The 19,292-nt window shown below is 42.6% G+C and overlaps 1 protein-coding gene across 1 annotated transcript; it reads left to right on the plus strand.

Annotated features, from left to right (window-relative positions):
- Positions 1 to 2,751: 2,751 nt before the first annotated feature.
- usp19 (ubiquitin specific peptidase 19) lies at positions 2,752 to 19,142 on the plus strand. Its single transcript, XM_057040432.1, is given in 28 exon segments — positions 2,752 to 3,434; positions 4,399 to 4,762; positions 6,972 to 7,100; positions 7,234 to 7,370; positions 7,586 to 8,080; positions 9,527 to 9,920; positions 10,021 to 10,177; positions 10,276 to 10,347; positions 10,823 to 10,953; positions 11,231 to 11,466; positions 11,931 to 12,123; positions 12,807 to 12,940; positions 13,019 to 13,177; positions 13,264 to 13,374; positions 13,497 to 13,607; positions 13,719 to 13,820; positions 13,906 to 14,046; positions 14,148 to 14,266; positions 14,357 to 14,500; positions 14,640 to 14,727; positions 14,899 to 15,019; positions 15,095 to 15,205; positions 15,304 to 15,318; positions 15,321 to 15,519; positions 15,663 to 15,815; positions 15,896 to 16,062; positions 16,159 to 16,334; positions 17,693 to 19,142. Coding segments are annotated over 27 exon segments (4,485 nt in total). The 5' UTR covers positions 2,752 to 3,434; positions 4,399 to 4,563; the 3' UTR covers positions 17,984 to 19,142.
- The last annotated feature ends 150 nt before the right edge of the window (positions 19,143 to 19,292 follow it).

Below are 19,292 nucleotides of genomic sequence, written 5' to 3' on the forward strand. Positions count from 1 at the left end.
ATTCGGCACAATCAGCTGACCTGAGATTGTTACACACTTTGAACCATGTGGGAGCTGAACTGAAGAACAGTTGGAAAGTCGATAAAAATATTATTGTAAATGTTATATATATCTTGTTTTATTCAGTAGAAATTTCAATCCATCCATCCGTCCATCCATCCATCCATCCATCCATCCATCCATCCATCCATCCATCCATCCATCCATCCATCCATCATCCATCCATCCTCTACCGCTTATCTGGGGTCGGGTCACAGGGGCAGCAGCCTAAGAAGAGAAACCCCAGACTTCCCTCTCCCCAGCTACTTCTTCCAGCTCATCCGGAGGGATCCCCAGACGTTCCCAGACCAGTCGAGAGACGATGTCTCTCCAACGTGTCCTGGGTCTTCCCGGGGGCCTCCTACCGAAGGGACATGCCCTGAACACCTCACCAGGGAGGCGTCCAGGGGGCATCCTAACTAGATGCCCAAGCCACCTCATCTGGCTCCTCTCAACCCGGAGGAGCAGCGGCTCTACTCCGAGCTCCTCCCGGATGGCAAAGCTTCTCACCCTATCTCTAAGGGAGAGCCCAGCCACCCTACTGAGGAAGCTCATTTCGGCCGCTTGTACCCGTGATCTTGTTCTTTTGGTCATTACCCAAAGCTCATGACCATAGGTGAGGGTAGCAACGAAGATCGATCGGTAAATCGAGAGCTTTGCCTTTTGGCTCAGCTCTCTCTTCACCAAAACGGATCCACCTGTTAATCTCCTGCTCCGATCTTCCCTCACTCGTGAACAAAACCCCAAGGTACTCCTCCACTTGGGGCAGGATCTCCTCCTTGACCCGGAGAAGGCACGCCAGCTTTTTCCAGTTGAGAACCATGACCTCAGATTTGGAGGTGCTGATTTTCATCCCAGCCGCTTCACATGCGGCGGCGAACCGATCCAGTGATCGTTGGAGGTCACGGGCCGATGACGCCAACAGGACCACATCATCTGCAAAGAGCAGAGACCCGATCCTGAGGTCACCAAACCGGACCCCCTCAACACCATGACTGCACCTAGAAATTCTGTCCATAAAAGTTGTGAACAGAATCGGTGGCAAAGGGCAGCCCTGGCGGAGACCAACCCTCACCGGAAACGAGTTCGACTTACTGCCAGCAATGCAGACCAAACTCTGACACTGATCGTACAGGGAGCGGACGGCCCGTATCAGGGGGCCCAACACCCCATACTCTCGGAGGACCCCCCCACAGGATCCCCTGAGGGACACGGTCGAATGCCTTCTCCAAGTCCACAAAAGACATGTGGACTGTTTGGGCAAACTCCCATGAACCCTCGAGGACCCTGCTGAGGGTGTAGAGCTGGTCCACCGTTCCACGCCCAGGACGAAAACCACATTGCTCCTCCTGAATCCGAGGTTCGACTATCCGGATAGTCAGTAGAAATTTACATTCAAATTACTAAGACATTTTTTTCCAAAATAAATACATTTTGCAACCAGACCTGTGACCCTAACTTGTGATGTAAATTATAATGCTAATGTAATATAAAGTATATGTAATTGTCACATTATGTTGTACATTAAGTACACTGAATGCAGGAGCAAGAAGACCCAGAGCAGGATGTACTTCCTGAGGAGACTCAGATCCTTCAACATCTGCAGGAAACTCCTCTGGATGTTCTACCAGTCTGTGGTCGCCAGCATCCTGTCCTACGCTGTGGTGTGCTGGGGGGGGAGTGTGACAAAAGCAGACCTCTCCAGGCTGGGGAAGCTGATCAGGCGGGCCAGCTCGGTGGTGGGGATGAAGCTGAAACCTCTGGCGACAGTGGCAGAGAGGAGAACTATTGACAAACTGCGGAGCATCATGGACAATGTCCGCCACCCTGTGCACACTGTCATCCACAGCCAGAGAAGCCTGATCAGCCAGAGGCTGCGCCTCCCCAAGTTCAGGACAAACAGACTGGGGAACTCATTCATCCCCCGAGCCATCAGACTGTTCAACTCCTCACTGGGGGGGAGGAGGGCCAACAGAAGGACTGGAATAACACTGGAATAACATAATACTGTGACATCCATTCATTCAGTTCATTCATCCATCTATTCATTTATTTACATTTTTATAGTTTTATATTTTATATTTATATTCTATTTTTAATTTATTCTATTTTATTTCTTATTTTATTCTATTTTATTATCTTTAATAGGTTTAATGGTGTGTAATGGTGGTGTGTAATTTTGTACAGTGCTGTACGTTTTTTTGGAGATGCTAATTTCCCTGATGGACACCCCCTAAAGGGATCAATAAAGTACTCAATCAATCAATCAAATTCATTTTTTAGTCCTGTTCCTTGCCAGGATGGCCTGTGTATTCCTTGTGGCTCTGGCCCTGTATAAAAGTGAGCTTATTCTAGATACATCTACAAACAAGAATATATACATTCTCATAAAACTCATCAGCTTTGTGATAAGAAAGTGTGCTGGTGAGCTATTGCAGCATCAATTCTGGCAGATGTAAGTGTATCTTTACACGAAATCAATACGTGGGATTTCGACCACTAAACAGCCAGTTCATCGCCGTTCCGTCTATAATATAGACTCTCTATATATAGACTCTCTATATATAGACTCTACAGTATATATTGATCAAGTCAAATTCAGTAGGCGGTGCTCAACTGCTCGTGTTGACCACGCCCCAACCACCGAGCCCCGCCCATATGTATGATGACGTACAGACCACAGCCAGCAGGTTGACTCCCAACAGCTCTAGCTGTGAGAGGATGGCGATTCTGAAGAAGTCTATTCTGAATCACCCACAACAGCTCTTTACTAAAGGAACTCCAGCGGCGCTTCTCCTGTTTTTGCTGTTTCCCTGTCTCTGCTTGCTGCAAGACCTTCTGTACATCTCCATTGCGCCGGAGAAATTCGGGGGAAAGATGGAGAAAGACCAACAATATATGGTTATTAAACGCATTTTTACCAGTTGGTTTTTGAAGGGGATGGTTTTCTTTGTTCGTGGTGTTACATTAGGTGCACTAAAAGGTAAAACAACTAATTCAGCATCACTTTTTTTCATAATAAAGTAGTATTCGAGCGAGAGGAGAGAAAGCGTGCACGCGCGAGCTCGGATGTTGTTTATGCCTGTGCTGCTCACTTCCGGTTTGTCCGGCAGCGGCGAAAACAGTTCCAAACTAAGTGACGTAGCGGCTCAAGCCACAGAGGTCGAAGATCGAAGTAACGTTTGCTTGAGCGGCTTTACATAGTTTTTTTGAATCTTGAATTTCAAAATCTTTTCGGTTTCAATCGCACCAGAAATGGGTCCTGGATAAATTGCAGCATACTAAAGACAAGCTGGTTTGGAGGGCAGGGAAGAGTGGTGCGGCCCAGTCCCACAGTCGTGAAGGAGTGTAGCAGCTTCTGTGTCAGGAACGCTAACGAGTCTCGTCGAAACCTCGTAAGTGATCTATTATAGTTTAAAAAATAACCTGAAAAGTTGACATGCGACACCAGCATTGTGACATGATATACAGTATAAGATGTTGCACCGTGCGTAATGCTAGCGTTGTGTACGATTTCATATAAACAAGCATTAGCTTAATGTGGCTAATGCCGTTAGCTTTATAATAACTGCTGTCAAGCGCACCGTGGCCTTTAAACGTCTTCCTTGGGTTGTATGGTCCACAATAAAGCCATTTCCTTTGATCATTTTATTACTGACCTATCAGGCATAAGTGACAATGCAGTGTTTTAGACTTTAGTTGTCACTGTGATATGTTATTAGCAACTACTGCTCTGCCATTTCGAATGAATTGACAAGGATTAATATGTAAAGCGTCACCTAAACCTGAGAAAGTTATGTATCACATCACAGTTTTGAAGTCTTTATTACTTAGTATATAACCTCTGCATTTAGGTTAACAAAGCGCTGGAAACGATAATCTAACTTGCTACTTATCGAACTAGCTTGTGAGCTAGCACAACATTAAAGAGCGCGACCCTTATTTAAGTAAATAGCACGCATGGTCTTTTTTTATGCTGTTTTTTCATTTATTATATCCAAGTTTGCAACCGGTGCTGTTGATCCAGCGTCCAATCTAGGTTTATAGCGTTATTATTCCTTTTTAAAGTTATTTTTATTTTCCAAGTTGAATTTACCAAAGCTAATTAGAATAAGGCCACCTGAATCATACTATACTATCCTCTACGGAGTCGGGTCGCGGGGGCAGCAGCCTAAACAGAGAGGCCCAGACTTCCCTCTCCCCTGCTACTTCTTCCAGCTGGTCCGGGGGATGTAGTTGAATCATATAGTTTAAAAATCCTTTGGTTCTGATTACGTCAGACCTTTACACACCACTTTGATATCAAAGTTACCATGTTTTCTTCTAACTTCAGCATTTAATAATTCGGTGACATTTCAGGTACCCATTCTCTTGTGGCTTTCCTGATTCTGTCCTGGGAGCATTCAGATCAGCATCATCGCCAAAATAGCTGGGCCAGGCAGAAAGAGACATAACTCTGATCCAGACCCCAGCAGTGGTAGTGATTCTGGTGACGGGCAGCCCGTTAGTGCCAAGTGCCTGAAGATGTCCAGCAATGGTGGTAATGGTGCTATGGGCCGCCATGGTGGGTCACACCAGAGACGAGGCAATGGCAGGGAGGCGGGCTCCGATCTGTCCTCCTGTACCAGTAAAAAGAAGCAGAAAGACCGGGCTAATCAGGAGAGCAGAGAGGCCAAGCGGACGGTTGCCGTGGTGGATGGAGTAACTGCAGAGATCAAAAAAGGTAATATAACCTGACTTTTTCACACGTGCGCGTGTCAGTCTGTCTGGCTTGTGCACGCTGAAAGATGACACGTGCTTTTTGGTTTTTTACATGTACAGATATTTCTTGCTATACTTTCTCCAATTCATCTGTCTAAAGGCCTGTTAATAGCTGGAGGTTATTCTGAGAAGTAACTTGATCTTGAAACTATTTTGTGGCCATATTTATAGATTAGATGGGAAGTATACTGTATCTATGATCCACTCTGAAGGGCTGGCTATTGTCATGAACTTTGTTCAATTCATTTTTTTGTCTGGGACTGGATGATTTCTAAGTTCATCAAGAGGGGGAAAATCACTTTTGTGCATAAACCATGCAATTTATTGCAGTTTGTTAGTGGAAAAGGATAATAGCGTGGCGAAATGTATACCTGTTCATTATATACAGTGGGACCTCTACTTACGAATTTAATTCGTTCCAGAAGTTGTGTCGTAACCTGAAAATTACGTAATTAGAGACGTGTTTTCCATGTAAATGCCCTAATCCGTTCCAAGCCCCCAAAAATTTGGACATAATTTTTTTAATAAATCATAAAAATGCATCAAAACATGTAACAAATACATGTTACAATTAGATTACCGCACAATAAATGTAGGAATTCAGTGCAAGGCTTCTCCAGGAACTAAATGAACTTTGTTACAGGCTAATCTTACATTAGCCGTCATTACTAGCAACACTGGGATACACACAAACTTGTACAGATTGACGTCCCTCCTAGCCAATGGGATGACAGGAAAATGCTAGGCGATAGCCAATGGCAGAGCAACTACAACCAAGTTTGTGTTCGCTAAACTCTGTGAGCTGCGAGTAGCAAACCTAGTAGTAGTAACCTGAAAATTTCGCATGTAGAGACGTTCGTAAGTAGAGGTCCCACTGTATGTATGTTTAATTTTTATGCACAGTGAAATTCTCCATCTAAAACCGTTGTTTTGTTTTCATTTTTTCAACTGCATTCTGAACTGAGGACACGGTTACCTGAAAACACTTGCTATCTTGTTGCAGCCTTTTGCTTTGTGAAGGTCAATAACTTTCATGTTCAAAGTGCTTGGAATTTCTCTTTTTTGCTCAGAGTCAAATATGTTAACTTTGAATTTTTTACCTGCATCCACCTACTGCTCCTAAAGATTGATAATTGTCTCGTCTTCTTCACTGCTTTTTCCCTTTCGGGATCAAGGGGAGGGTCCACAATGGGTGAAGGCAGGTCCACTCTGGATGAGTCGCAGTTCATAACACAGCCCTTTATGAGTATTTATGGGTTTGGTACCTTGCTCAAGAGTACCTTGGCAAGGCTCTGAAGGTGGCACCTTCCCTTACACCGTTCATGCTTTGTCTGCTCTGGGGTTCGATCCCTTCGCTTCTCAGCCTAGTTCCCAACAGACTGAGCTATCACCGCCACAAATCATATTATCATATTCATATCTCAATCAATTATTTTTTGTGCTGTAACAAAGAACCTATTGCTTATGTAACACATTCAGCCATTGATGATGGCTCCATATTAGTCTGATCTTTGGCCAGCAGGGGTCCAAAGTAAGCCTGCTCGGTGGTGGTATCAAGGCCCTTCCATACGGGGATTGTCCTCCCATACCAGGTGTTATATTTAGGGACAGGTTTCGTGATCTCTAGTGAGAAATAAATCAAAACAGTCAGCTCATCTCTGGCACAGGTGGATCCACTTGCCCAGTGGACTGCTCCATTTTTTACCTCAATGTATCATAACAGCTATGAAAGACATTTGTGTTTTATAGGTGTAGGTGTTTTATTGTGAAAAATGTTGGAGATGCTTTTGCCAAAAAAGAAATTGCCAAAAAAATCACTTGTTCACTGTCTATTTATAACTGTAAATTTTCCCCTCCTTTTCTTTTTGAATTCCTCTGTCTCATACATTTACTTTGTACAATAACAGGCTGTCTTTTGTCTCAAAAAACAGTTCTCCAGCATTTGCTTAAGTGGTTCATGTTTGACTTTTTCCCCTTGGTACATCAGTGCCATAACAAGAAACATGTGATTTCTTCATGCGGCTCTATTTTTTTCCAGTTTAAATTGTATTTTCTTTCAGAAAATTTTAATAGGACAATATCTATATGTGCTTTCTGTAGGCAGTCGTGTGACACAACATTTAAGTTCTTTCCTGATTTCATTTTTATCACTATTTAATTGTGTTTTTCAGACGTCTTTGTGGATTGGAAGCAGAATGTCAATGAAGTCACTGTCAGGTTGCGCTGTGGGGATGGAATACAGAGAAAAGAGGATGTTGACACAAGTTTCACTGATAAAAGCTGCCATGTGTCTTTCCCAGGTAAGAATAGTGCGTAGAGTTTGAGAAGCCTAAACAGTTTAATATTAGAAAAATGCTCCAGATTGTAAATTAGGTATCTCAGCCTTGTTTCTGTTTGTATTTCATTAATAGTTTTAATCTGTTCATGTTTTAGATGGACGCCACTGGAGTTGCCTGCTGCAGGAGGAAATAGAGGCCTCCTGTAGTAGAGTTCTGTACAAAGAGAAGGGAGGTTTCCTTCATGTCATCATGCAGAAGAAGATTCCTTTTCACATTTGGCCCTCACTTAAGGTGAATCACCTAATGCTCTCCACAAACACGTCAACGAATATTGAACCAGGCCATCAGGAAATGTTCTTGCTATGGGCTGAACTGGACTTCTGAATCCCGTTCTAAATTTGTTTTGAAAGGTGTATGAATAAATGTGTAGCTCTTAATGAATGTAATTGGGATGTAAAACCCACTCTCCTTTTGCTAAAATGTCTTGTCTTCTATGTTCTGTTTAGTCAAACAAGAAGAAGGAGGCTGTAAGCACAGAGAACAAAAGCAACAAAGAAGTAGAGAAATCGGTCTCTGCGGAATTGATGGAGAAAGCCAGCATATCCTCCTCACAGCCCCAACCTCCATCCTCTCACAAACATAGTGAGTCTAGACAGAGCTTTGCTAAAGATGGCACAGTTAGCAAGTGCAGCTTGAACAAAGCCTCTACAAAGTCTGTACACAAAACAGAAGATGGATCAGACACCGTGAAGACAGTTATTGTCCGAAAAGATGAGCAGAAGCCTCATGAGCCCAGCACCACATGTACGGTCGTACAGCCAGCCAAAAACAAGCGGACTGTGGATGATGAAGAAACACCCCTTGGTGGTAAAGGTGACCACACCCACCTGATTTCTGGTAAAGGCCCAGAGGTGCAGCAAAAAAATGAAGACGTGATCTTGGGCAGTGGCCAGAAGCAGATCCCTGGAGTCACCTTTGATGTTGCAAGTCACAAACCTGAGGTGAGAAATGGTTTCCTACTTGAATCACTTCAACACTCCAATAGTCTTGATTTTATTTCGACTTTTGGAAATTGTTTGTTTAATCGTTTCGTCAGCACCACCGTTAATGGGTGTTTACACACCGGGTGGTAATGCTAGACGCCATCATCGAACAGGCCTGATATCTGTCTGACCCACAGGGTCACTGTGAGGTTGAGTGTCAAAATTGACCTTATGATGATCAGGTTGACTGACAAAATTAACGTATTAATTAATGCTTTAATTAATGGGGTTCTCAACTGGTCTCACTCTGGGATCCACATTTTCCCATGGTCATTAAGTGTTGACCCACTTTGGGGTGTCTGTCCCTTATTGTCCTCATTGAACCAAAATCCACATTTGAAATACCCCGGGTCATATTTACGCTTCGCCATCTTAGCGCCTAGCAACACAAACTTGATTTGAGCATCAATCACATTGTAGTTAATCTGGTTATCACTGAAGTGGCTGCACATGTCTAATGCATGTCTTTCAAAATACGTTATTTTTCAAAATCAAAGGCATGTCCAGCATCAGATGCCTATTGAATACTATTTACTTTTTTGACCAGCTGTCCCACTGACCCACCTTTGAGTCATGACCCACCAGTTCAGAACCAGTACTTTAAATCACACATTCACTCAAACAAATGATGGTAAAAAGGGTGAAGCAGCTTGATTTCCAAAATCTAGAAAGAACTGAGTGGTGAATCTTCAGAAACATCCATAAATAAGCGTGAGTCACGGAGAGAGGGAGAGGGCTTGTACCAAAGTGAACGCATATTTAAAATTTCTGGTTCAACTGATGTTCTTATATGACTCCAGTTAAACTGAATAAATTCAATAGTGCAATACCGGATACCTGCATAAACTGTGAAACAATTTTCCAATGGTTGTGACAGAGTTGTTAAATAAAAAATCCAGGAAGAAATAAATGGTGTATTGATTAACCAAAACGTTCTTTGTTGCTTAGCTACCCAGCTAACTAGCAAAGGGAAGGACCGGGGATTGTTGTTAGATATAGGCCTGCTGCTGATCACATATACAAACAGGAGTAAGCAACCAATTTGTGATCTGGGGCCCCTTTTAGAAATTTTCTTGCACATCAGTAAGGGAAGCCCTATTTTTAGGATGCAGTGGGACATCCTTGTGATGTAGAGGGGTTGAGTGTCAACAGTAAATGTCACTGAGGGAGGGAAAGATGCATCGTGACATTCTCACTCGCTCTACTCTCAATGGTGCCTTTGATAAAAGTGCATATATTAAGGGCATATATTAAGCTTTAACTCTTCTAAACTTGTGGAGAAGGCAGAGGCACTGGTTGCAAATGCTGTTGCAGAAGATGGAAATCTCCCCAAAGTTGCTAAAGATTGCATTATTCTTCTCACGACCTTGAGGAATACATTTCTTTTGTGTTTGTCCTCTTCAGAGAAAAGAGACACAAAACCAATCTTTGAGTGGATCTCAAGAAAACCAGTCTTCAAAAGAATCTCGAGCAGCACCTCATCAGAGCGACGGCCACTCTGCTGCTGCCAAAAGCACCGATAGTGTCTCCAAACATGCCTGCCTCAGCAACGAGATGTCTTCAACTTCAACAGACATGCTGGGAAATGGGACTGGCGTTACCCCGGACAGTCATAATGACCACAAAACAGGACTGTTTGTTAGGAATTGTCACACACCTTCTGTTGTCGGAAAACCTACTGGAAGTGGTCATGTAGCTAATTTGACCCTGAATCTGGGCCGTTATAATAACGAGGAGAAACAGGACCAGTCAAAGGATGAGCCTCTACCGGAATTAAGGCAAGAAGAAGGTTGTGAATGTAAGTGCAAACTTGTTCTTTGATGGCCAATCACATGCCATTTTTTAGACATCAGCTGTAGCAACAGTATTTGAATGAGTGGATGTGTTATTTTTCTCAGCTCTGGAGCCAATGGTGGACTTGCAGTATGTAAAGAATGATTCCTATGAGAAAGGCACAGACCTGATGGTGGTAAATGTTTACATGAAGGGCATCTCCAGGGACACTGCAAGGGTCATTTTCAGGGAACAGGATTTTACGCTCTTTTTCCAGACGAGGTATTGAAGCATAACGATGAATATACCATCAGTCTTTTCATGCCACTTGAACCTTTCAGTGACAGCTATTGTGTGATCTTTCTTGTTGTCCCGTCCAGTGATGGTAATTTCTTGCGGCTTCATTCAGACTGTGGGCCAAATACACACTTTAAGTGGCAGGTAAAACTCAGGTAATGCTTCTTCTTTCTAAAAGCAAAGGTCTCTAAATCGACAGGTGCAGAAAGCTACGATAGTAGCTCAGTGGTGTGAGCTGCAGTATTTCTAGTTTAAGTCGCAGTTATGGATCAGAAAATTGGAAAAAATTGATTACGGTCATTTTCCTAACCATAGTTTATGACTGAACATCAATAATCTGAATCATTTTGACAGGCACATAAATTGGATCACAGTAATGACTTATATTTAGAAAAAAGAAACCTAAATGGTAGCATCAGTGAGTGGCATGATTAAATAACAAGTCTAATCCTATTTATCTGAGTTTGGTTTCGATTTTTTCAATGCATTTAATCTAATCAATTTCAAAAGAAGAAAAAAAAAATACTTGTGACTTTCTGTTGCCTGAAATTGTTTAATCCTTAGCATAAACAAATGTTCCAATTTGGCTTGGGCGTATGGCCACTTGCGGTTTTGTCTCCGTTGCCCCAGGAACCTGATACAGCCTGACCAGTGCACCTACTCTTTCACTCCGTCACGGCTCGACATAACACTGAAGAAGAGACACAGTCAGCGCTGGGGTGGTCTGGAAGCCCCTGCCTCACAAGGTCTACATTTAAACAGTATACATCATATTCTTTACTGGAACATAACATCACTTAAAAACCTAAATGTATAATGCAATTTTTAATGTTTGAACATAACATGCCTTTCTGATGGAAAATTCCGATTCTTTAACTGGTCTGAATGTTACAATTCAAAAATGTGGATAAAGTCAAAAAGTTTAAATATCTGCATTGTTAGTTTGCCTATATGAAGATGTTACTGTAACATTTTGAAATGCTTGTCCTTTTTGGACCCTTCATTTTCTAACCACACTGCCATTCTGGTTTATTTAAGGTGCAGTGGGTGGTGCCAAAGTGGCCGTGCCTTCCACCCCTACCTGTATGGAGAAAGCCCAGCCAGACAGCAGCAAACACAGTCTACCTGCTAAGCAGGAGCCTCCGAGAGTCAAGGAAGATAAACCAAAAGTCTCTAAGACGTCCCCCAGAGTCGAGGATGGCAGCCTTGATCCTACTCCTTGTACTGTTTCTGAACATGTTGCCATTACAAAGACCGAGACAACCTTTACTATGGTTAGTGAAATGAAGTGATTAATGAAAGACAAGGTTACCTGCACCAAATAATTAAGCAAGATTTACAGTAAATTAAAGGGCACTCTTTTTGTTAGATTTGTGAAAAAGTAAAGCATGGAAATGGATGCATAGTTTAATATTTTATTAAAAAATTAAAACATATTAGTTTAAACAAAATTTCTTTACCGAATGATTCATAACAACGAAAAAATTACATGGAGGGCATTTCTCCGCATACCCATAGTATAGTATCTGGCCAAAAATAAGGTGCTACCTGGAATGAACTAAGCATATAGGTCAGAGCCTACAATTGCATGAGTCCTGCATGATGGATTTTCTTTCACCTAAAAGATTTTAACAAAAAGATCCCCAATAATCATTTTCTAATCATGAAAAACTGCATTTAGGAGGGTTAAAGTTGCGCTGGTTTCAGGCTGTCAATCTCTCACTCTTTCTTGGTTCAGCCTAAACCCACCTGCATGGTGCAGCCTATGACCCACGCCCTTCCTACAAGCAAGGATCACCATGAAGAAGAGGAGGAGAAGAAAGTGTGTCTGCCTGGCTTCACTGGATTGGTCAACCTCGGCAACACCTGTTTCATGAACAGCGTCATCCAGTCCCTGTCTAACACCAGAGAACTCAGGGATTACTTCCTTGGTAATTGTTCATGCCATTTGAGTTCCTGCAGCTAACACATACACATGTTATCATTCATGAATTTCTGCAGTGTTGTGTTAAGGTCTGGGCTCTGCCTTGGCTAATCCAAGAGGTAGACTTTGTTTTCCCGGACTTGCTCCAGTTTATTTGGATTATTATCTTCCCCTCAATGATTGGGAGCAGACGAGGCCATGATGCAGCCAAGACGGACCAAATCATGATTCCTCCCATCGTACTTTTTGGTTGGGATGATGCTTCCATGATGATGCAGTGCCCTTTTCAAGCCAGATGTCAAATAGATTCAGTCTTAGTTTTATCAGGCAGCAAAACAACTGGCCAATCCCTCCATAGTGTGTGTGTTTCACAAAAATCAGACATGCAGCAATGTTGTCTTTGAGCAAGCTGCTGCTTTCTTTTTGTTGTCCTGTTATAGATATCTTGCTTGTTCAGTGTTTTCTGTGCTGTATACATGAACAGAGACATCAGTCGGTTTCAAAGATGCCTTTAAATCTTTGCTCGTCACTTAGGGTTGCTTCTTTATGCCATTGATGTGTTTCTCTTATTAGTGTATCAACGGCCCCATTGGCTCTGTTTGCTCATTTTTAAAACAAGAGATTTCATGGCGGTTAAAAGGCTTTTGGACTGACCTGAATGTGTGTATTTCTCAATCTCTTCCACTGTAGACCGGGGATTTGAAGCAGAAATTAACTGCAGTAATCCACTAGGAACAGGTGGAAGATTAGCCATTGGCTTTGCTGTGCTACTCAGGGCCCTTTGGAAAGGAACGCATCATGCCTTCCAACCCTCAAAACTAAAGGTATCTGAGGGATTGCAAGAATTCAGCTCACTCTCTGTGTTTCTAATATTCCTCACAATTCTTCATTTCCCTTTGTAGGCTATTGTGGCAAGTAAAGCCAGTCAGTTTACAGGTTATGCCCAGCATGATGCCCAGGAGTTCATGGCTTTCTTACTAGATGGCCTCCATGAGGACTTGAACCGCATCCAGAATAAACCTTATACAGAAACGGTTGACTCTGATGGAAGACTAGATGAGGTCAGTGCTACGGGACGTGCTTCTTTGATTAAGAAAGCATTTTAGGGTAATTTCTTTGGTAATTTTTGGACCGCATGTTGATGCAGGTGGTTGCAGACGAGGCCTGGCAGAGGCACAAGATGAGAAATGACTCATTTATAGTGGATCTCTTCCAAGGCCAGTTTAAATCCAAGCTTGTGTGCCCCATGTGCTCCAAGGTAATTCCAACATGGATATTTTTTCCAAAGGCATAAAAGTAAAATGATGATTATACACAATATTTGCTGCGGTTATTTATTGTCCTAATTGCTTTTTCCTTTATTCTCCTTTTCCCCCTCAGGTTTCAATCACCTTTGACCCTTTCCTCTACCTACCTGTACCCTTGCCCCAGAAACAAAAGGTGCTGTCTGTTTATTATTTTGCTAAAGAACCTCACAAAAAGCCCATCAAGGCAAGTCTTGGTCTAATCACTTGCATTCCCTTTCAGTATCTGTAGCAGGGCATGTTTATAGAAAGGTATGAATGCTTTCTTTGTCTCCTAATTTTCAAATGCGTGTTTCAGTTCTCGGTGAGCGTGAGCAAAGAGAATTCGCGCACCGCTGAAGTCCTTGAATCTATCTCCAGGAATGTCCGAGTCAAACCAGAGAACCTGAGATTGGCAGAGGTTAGGTTACTATGGTGGTACAGATTTTATGTGAAATGTTGAAAACTTGACACCCCTGCTGAATAAATAAGATTTTTGTTCTCAGGTGGGAAAGAACCGATTCCAGCGCATGTTTCTGCCATCCCATTCCCTGGACACAGTGACTTCTACCGATATGTTATTCTGCTTTGAGCTGCTCTCCAAAGAAATGGCCAAAGAGAGAGTGGTGTTTCTCAGAGTGCAGCAGGTGAGCGGCCCATTGAATTTTACACTTCTTTAACATAGCGTGTGCATTTTCATGTATGTGGTATTATTAAAACGGTTTCTGTGAATTTGCTTCCCTCACAGAAGCTGCAGGTTCCCAACATCCCCATCTCAAAGTGTGCTGCCTGCCAGAAGCCTCCAGTGTCTGAGGAAGACAAGCTGAAGCGCTGCACTCGCTGCTACCGTGTGGGCTATTGCAATCAGTTAGTTTGACTACAAACGTCTTCATTGGGATTGAATTGGGATTAATGTTTCCAGCGTAAACACTGAAACGTTTCTGTAAACGTCACCAGAGTTTGTCAGCGGACCCATTGGCCAAATCACAAGAGTTTGTGTCGACCCAACACCGAGAACGTAGGCCTGCCGTTTCTAGTCAGCGTGCCTGAGTCCCGACTTTCCTATGCCCGTCTGACACAGCTGCTAGAAGGTTACTCCAGGTATGCAGTTCAAAGCGAATTATCAACTTTTGTTTACTATTTTTCAAATTTGCTAAAGATTATGAAATGTGATTAGTATTTCTCTACCTCATTTGTTAAATGACTAAGCCTTGTTGTATTCTTCTCCACATCTCGACAGATTTTCTGTCGACGTGTTCCAGCCCCCTTTTCATTCAGGAAGGACATCCCCTGAAACGTCTCGTGCAGGTGACCTCGCCCCACTGCCTGTAAGTTGTCACGAGACTCGAGGATCCAGCGATGAGGCCTTATGCAGCAGCGCTGCTGGATCTGGTGACCTGGAGTTGGATAGCCCGTCCCTACAGCCTGCAGACCAGGAGGAATGTGCTCAGGCTTCTGCACCTGTAGTAGGGGTGGTTGATTCCCTCTCCTCTTTGCAGACCTCAACCACGCACACATCAGATTTAGGATTCTTTGAGCACTTCTCTTCAGTTTCCTGTTGCTCTTTCGATCCCAATGCTGAGAAAGAAACGTCCTGTGAGAAGACGGCACGACCAGAAGGTAGTGATATTTTATTGGGCAGATGCCGACAGGCTCTGCTGCCCAGCCTTCTTATTGTTGGCTCTTTTATTGCAGCTGCAGTAACAGGTTATCAGCATCCAAGTGAGCTGACATCTGCTCATGCCAGTCAGTTCTTCATATCTCTGCTGGACTCTAACAGTAAGGAACAGAGACTGGACGAGAAAGGTTTGCCATTTTATTTGAACTTTAGAACCCTACTTATCCATTTTTTTCTTATTTTATTTTTGCGCAGTACAAACTCGTCATCGTTTTCTTTTTTACAGAGGATGCTTTGGCCAACCTCCTGAGGATGCAACATTGGAGCTAGTGTGGAAGAACAATGAGCGTTTGAAGGAATACGTTCTTGTGAGCTCAAAAGATCTTGATTATGAAGAGGACCCCAGCTCCTTGAGTGAGACAGCCAGAGCGGGACATTTCAGCCTGGAACAGTGTCTTAACCTTTTCACCAAGCCAGAGGTGTTGGCACCAGAGGAGGCATGGTAGGCTTCTATGCACAGGCTGTAAAATCCAGCTCTTAAAACAGTTAGGATTCTCACTATATTGTCAATAAAACCAGAATGCAATCTAGTTCTGCTCTGATGTAAAGAATTATCTGTCTACACTGTTTTTGTCTGATTTTCAGGTACTGTCCAAAATGTCAGCAACACCGAGAAGCTTCCAAGCAGCTGCTGCTTTGGCGTTTGCCAAATGTGCTTATTATCCAGCTCAAGCGCTTTTCCTTCAGGAGTTTTATTTGGAGGGACAAGATCAATGACATGGTTGACTTTCCCATCCGGTAAAAGCGCTTAAAATAATGGTCTTGTTCAAAGCCATTTTCTTCTTTTGTATTTGCTTTTTAAGCTGATGTTATCTTAGGAACCTGGACCTGAGCAAGTTCTGTATCGGCATGAAGGATGAGATGCAGCAGCCTCCTATTTATGACTTGTATGCAGTCATCAATCACTACGGAGGGATGATTGGGGGCCACTACACGGCCTACGCTCGGCTGCCAAGCGACAAGAATAGTCAGCGCAGCGATGTTGGTCCGTTTGCACAGTCAGCTCTGTTTTCATTTCCTGGTTTGATCTCAAATCAGCATCTGCTCACCTTGTCCTCCCTTCTTTTGGTTCCCCTGGTAGGCTGGCGCCTGTTTGATGACAGCACCGTCACGATGGTGGACGAGAGTCAGGTGGTGACCCGCTACGCGTATGTCCTTTTCTACAGACGCCGAAACTCCCCCGTAGAGAGGCAGGCTCACTTCCACAGGCCTGGAGCAGCAGAGTCTCCCACAGCTGCAGGAGCTGCTGCCAGTCAGGTGAGAGTCACATCAGTTCCTACAGGCACCTCCTGAGTGGTGGAAGGTAAACCCTGATTATTCTGGTGTGATTGAAGTTTGGACTTGAGTGAAGACAATTCCTTTTACATTATCCTAAGTCTGCATTTTTGTTAGAAAATGCATTTTCTTTTTCTTTTTTTGTTTTCTTACAAATTTATTTTAAAACCTTTTATGGTAGACTGTTTTATTCCACTTTTTTATGGATCAGAATCCCACCCCAACACTATTTTTAAAGTACCTTGTGTACTTGTATCCCTTTATAAATTGTTTTATTGGATGCTATCTTCACTCTGGCATGGAGGGTCAAATCATATGAAACTTGTTTTCCACCTTCTAGTCCAATGCTTAAAGGAGGCAATGAGATTCTAAAATGTCTGCTGAAGAGTGAACTCTGATGTTACGCTTGACATTGTGAATTTTAATGTCTTAATGGCTATACTGTACATAGTTCTCAATAAGTATTTCATAGGACTCGTAAATTTGTTTGAGAAACATCAAGGGGTTTTAATTTCACCTTTCTTATAGCCTTAGCATTTTGTGCTATTAATTACATTCATTTCTATTTAAAATGATTTGATTATGTTTTTTCTGTAGATCAATAGCAATTGTGGGATCTCTTTGATAATGATACAAACATTGAGGCAGCCCTGATCAAAATATCTGTTAATGTCAACAGTCAGGTAAAATAGGAAGTGAACCAAAAGCTAATGTTTGCAGGCAATATCAATGTTTTAAATAAAGCCGAACTGTTGGCAGGAACAGAAATGTTGACAGGAAATGCCCAGACGTATGTGTGCCACTGTAGGCAGGAATTCACACTCCTTTAAGGCCATGCAAATATGAATATACACCTCCGTGGAAAAGCTTAGACCCTAGTCTGTATTATCACATCTCGCTCATCCGTTTATGAAAGCAATTCCTCCATGCTGTTTATTGGGCTTTGAGCTCAAGAACTAGATTTATTAAGGATATGGAACACACCTCTGTATGTTATATTTTAATGTGGTTAGGATTCAATCGCTGTGCTGTAATTAGTAGTTTAGTGTCCCCTTCACCAACCCTGAGAACCCTGCGTTTGATTTTCCAGGGCATCTCCTTGACATTCCTTCTGATGATATTCCTTTTAGGTTGATGATCTTTTGGCATTTCAAGCCTCCAGGAACCCAGTTAAGCTGCACTTCTGCCCTTCACAACTGAAATCTGTTTCACAGTTAAACGAATTTGCTTTAGGTTGTGAGAGCTTGTTTACTTTAATTACCGTAGTAGGTTTAATTTGCAGTCAGTGTTTTTAGACGCACCTTTTCCCAGAAGTTGATACCGGTTTCCGCAAATCGCAGGCCTCTCTAATATGGCGGGAACTAGAGGAGGAAGAGGAGGGACTTAATGAAGGTTCTTCCAGGCTGTTCCATTCTGCTCTGTGGAGGAGGCAGGTGCAGCAAAACAAGGACCAGGACGATAAAGACATAGCTGAAGTGTCATTGCAGCAGCCACACAGGAGGAGGATCTCGGACTACCCCAATGATGACTGTGGCCATTTTTTTGTTCTTGGAACCTTGGCAGCTCTATTTGCTCTCTTTATCAATTTGGTCTACCCTCTTCTCTGGAAATTAGACTTGAGAGGTGGCTAATTTTAGATTTCTCTATGTGAGGGCACTTACAAACCATGGTGGATCAAATAAGAATAGCATTGTTCTATCAACATAGTCTATAATCTTTCAATGTTTAATGAACCTTTCAACATGTGTCCACATACTCAGGAGAACTCTCTGTGCATACAGTAATGGCTACCAAAGTAGCCTCATTTTTTTTACATGTAGAATCTTTGCAGTTTATTGCCATTTTAAGTAATCTTTTCTTTTTCTCTTTACACTATTAATTGGAACTCAACAGCTGTAAAATGGCTAAAGCGGGCCTACTGTGGCTCATGATGGTAAAATTGATATACCTCTTAATGATGTGATTGGAGCCATTCTTTATACATGAAACACGAACCATTGTCTGTATCTGTGTCCTTGAGCTACAGGTGAACAAGGACGGCATCCGTAGGCTTGAACCACTTTATATTGTGTGCTCGTGATCTTTGATTTTTGCTTTTATCCCAGTTTTGATGTTCTTATTTGCTGTATCTCGTGTCCCGGCTCTGCAGGCTGACTAAACGAACAGTTTCAGATTTTAGCCTACTGTATTCTGGTGCAGCATATACTGCATGCTAATGATTGCCTGGGATTATGCGGTTAATTTGTCTGTAGCTTTGCTTCAGAAGTGGAAGCTCTGCTTTTTTTTCCCCTTATTACGTGCATCATGGCAACCACTTGTTATCCTGTGTCTGTCTTGGTTCCCATTCTAGCATTTTAGACCCTATTTATTTAGATCCTAACTTATAACAGGTGCTCAATTACCGTCAGTGACTTGTCTTCCTAATTTGGAGGCATTCTGGTGTGGACAACTTCTGCACTGTATAACTTTGTGTATTTAACACTGATCTAATCTTAAAAGAGCTGTCACGTCTGCCAGTTATCACTAGCTATGAAGCCTAGCAATGAGTTTTAAGCCTGAAGTTATGTTTTTTAACAGATGCAAATCCTAATCTGTCCTTACTCTGCTGTCTATACATTTGTAATGAAATTGTTTCTGTAAGGAACTCAAAATTGTGAATGAAGTTAATCCAATTTTGAAAGGACTATTTCGAGTCATAGTCTTGCAATATTCGAGGTAATTACTGTATGTTCCTGTAATGCTGCTTCCTAAAGGTATTCTGATGGAAATAAAAAGCTTTATCTTTCAGCATGATTGTTGCTCAGGTCAGCTGTTCCCTCTCTTCAACAGCTAAGCCTTTCAAAAATGGCAAACTAGCGAGATTTATTGTTGACCCTGGTTTATTTTACAGGCCTCTACCCAGTCTCTGTTTGGGACAGACCCGAATGCTGTCGGACCACC

This window comes from Takifugu flavidus, chromosome 8 (genome assembly GCF_003711565.1).
Source record: "Takifugu flavidus isolate HTHZ2018 chromosome 8, ASM371156v2, whole genome shotgun sequence".
Classification (NCBI taxonomy): domain Eukaryota; kingdom Metazoa; phylum Chordata; class Actinopteri; order Tetraodontiformes; family Tetraodontidae; genus Takifugu; species Takifugu flavidus.